General features: G+C 49.2%; 1 protein-coding gene across 1 annotated transcript in view; it reads left to right on the top strand.

Annotated features, from left to right (window-relative positions):
• LOC109376481 (mucin-16-like) overlaps positions 1-2,223 on the top strand; it is a 46,865-nt gene that overhangs the window by 18,846 nt on the left and 25,796 nt on the right. Inside the window, exons 2-5 of the mRNA XM_019632407.1 lie at positions 568-692; positions 787-854; positions 1,319-1,491; positions 1,756-1,850. Of these exons, the coding sequence (XP_019487952.1) occupies positions 618-692; positions 787-854; positions 1,319-1,491; positions 1,756-1,850 (411 nt within the window). The 5' untranslated portion in view covers positions 568-617. The remainder of the gene's footprint in view (positions 1-567; positions 693-786; positions 855-1,318; positions 1,492-1,755; positions 1,851-2,223) is intronic.

Below are 2,223 nucleotides of genomic sequence, written 5' to 3'. Positions count from 1 at the left end.
GAGCTCATAAGATCCCTCCAGTCTCATGTCTACACTTCCCCATGGCCAGAATGAAAGGACTTCAAATTCCTTGAGTGCAACTGCTCTGTCCTGCCGGGCCTTTACCCAGGCTGTTCCTTCTGCTTGAGTGCTCTTCCCACTAGCTCAGCTCCTGTCACCTAACTCTTACTCATACTTTTGGTCACACCTGAAATGATGCTTCCTCTGGGAATCTTTTCCCAGTGACTTGTTGGGTGCCCCTCCTGAGATGGCACATCCCACCAACTTTCCCAGAGCGTATGCTCTGGTTATTCTCCTGGTCACATTAGGAGACTATGCCCTATTTATGTTTGGACCAGCAGAGCCCAGCACACAGCCTCTCACACATTAGGTGCTCAATAAATGCTCACTGAATGAATGCACCAAGGTTCTTGGTATCTTAGGAATTCCATAATGCTCTCCCTTTCAGCTCCTGCAATCCATGGCTATTCTTAGTCCCCTGCTGGTGCCCCATGGTTAGAGCCCCAGGTACCCTTGGTCATCACTGTGGCCCTAATTAGACATCTTTGTTTTCCTCCCCCACTGCAGCCACTGGCCCCACCCTTGTGTCTTTCACCCTGAACTTCACCATCACCAACATGCACTACACAGAGGACATGGGGCACCCAGCTTCCTTGAAGTTCAACTCCACTGAGAGGATCCTACAGCTCCAGGTGAGAGCCCCTCGATGACCACCCTTAGCCCCATTTCCTGCCTGCCCCCATAGTCCCTCAACCCTTCTGCTCACCTCTCCTTTTCCCCCTCCAGCTCCAGCTCTTGCTCAGTAAGACCAGTGTCGGCCTCCTCTACTCTGGCTGCAGACTGGCCTCACTCAGGTGAGATCCCCAGATAGAGTGATTCATCAGGTCAGGGGGACCCTCATGCACCAGCTAGCAGGGCTCAGTTCTTGGGCATGTCCCTGGCACCGCTGACCTCCAGCACCCACTAGGACACCTTCATGCCTTCTTCATGCCCAGAGGTGGTGAGAATGCTCAAGGTCGGAAATGAGGCATCATATTTATAGTTTATGTAATTTAGACAATGTTTTGTTTTATATGAAGTTTCTCTTATTAGAAGAGCTACTGCACCCTGTCTTCAAATTCTAATTAAAATGTTTTCTGTCCCCAATTGTGACAGGGTTGTCTCAGATGAGAGACATTTAGGAGATTCCTCCCCCTCACCTTAGGCTTCAGAGCTACCCTTTCAGCATTGTCTTAGCTTTCTCACTTCCACTTTCTTGTTCCCACACCCAGAAGGAGCCCCTATGGTGTTCCACATCCCCATGTCCTCCCTTCCCCAGGCTTGAGAATCATGGAGCAGCCACTGGAGTGGACATTGTCTGTACCTTCTACTCTGACCACGTGGGTCCCAGGCTGGACAGAGAGCGGCTGTTCTGGGAGCTGAGTCACGAGACCCATGGTGTCACCCGGCTGGGCCCCTACACCCTGGAGAGTGACAGCCTTTATGTAAATGGTGAGGGGCTTGACCTCTCTCCCAACTGGGGTTTTGTGTTGCCTCCATTTCTCTGAAGCGAGCTTTGATCCTTCCTTTCCTCCTTCTGGTCTGGGTTGTCTTCCTTATGATGAAGTAATCACTGAGTCCAGCTGCCTTCAGTCTCGTTGCCTAGTTGCTTCCTCCTTGAACATTTCTCCACTGCCTCTTCCCTCTGCTTTTCTGACATAAATCCTGAAACCCTTTATGTTTACCCCAACTTGTCAGTGCCTCTCTCCTTTGCAGGTTACACCGATGGAGCCACAGTCTTGATTACCACCAGTGAGTATTCCTGGCCCCAATTTTCTGGGGGAACAGTTGTTCTCCTTCACCTTTCCTTGGTGAGGGAAACACCTGGAAGGGCCCCTAACTCATCTCTTCTCTTTGTCCTGGGATTCTAGTGGAGAATTCCAGCCCAGGGTGAGAAAATCTTAGATACATGTATGTTTTCTCACCACATTCTGGGATGAAAGATGCCCCTCCTGTCCTGACAACCCGGTCTTCCAATCTTCTATGCAGTGGTTTAAAAAGCCAACAATCCTAGCAGATTTGGATATACAGCTATCTATCTATCTATCTATCTATCTATCTATCTATCTATCATCTATCTATCTATCTATCATTATCATCTGTCATCATCTAGCTATTGAAAGGGAGAAAGACTGAGGCACAGAGAGACAAAGATAGAGATCAGAGCAGAGAGAAAATGGATAA

The sequence above is a fragment of the Hipposideros armiger genome, unplaced genomic scaffold, assembly GCF_001890085.2.
Source record: "Hipposideros armiger isolate ML-2016 unplaced genomic scaffold, ASM189008v1 scaffold_1138, whole genome shotgun sequence".
NCBI lineage: Eukaryota > Metazoa > Chordata > Mammalia > Chiroptera > Hipposideridae > Hipposideros > Hipposideros armiger.
The sequence above is the reverse complement of the archived record's forward strand: the minus strand, read 5'-3'. Positions and strand labels throughout refer to the sequence as shown.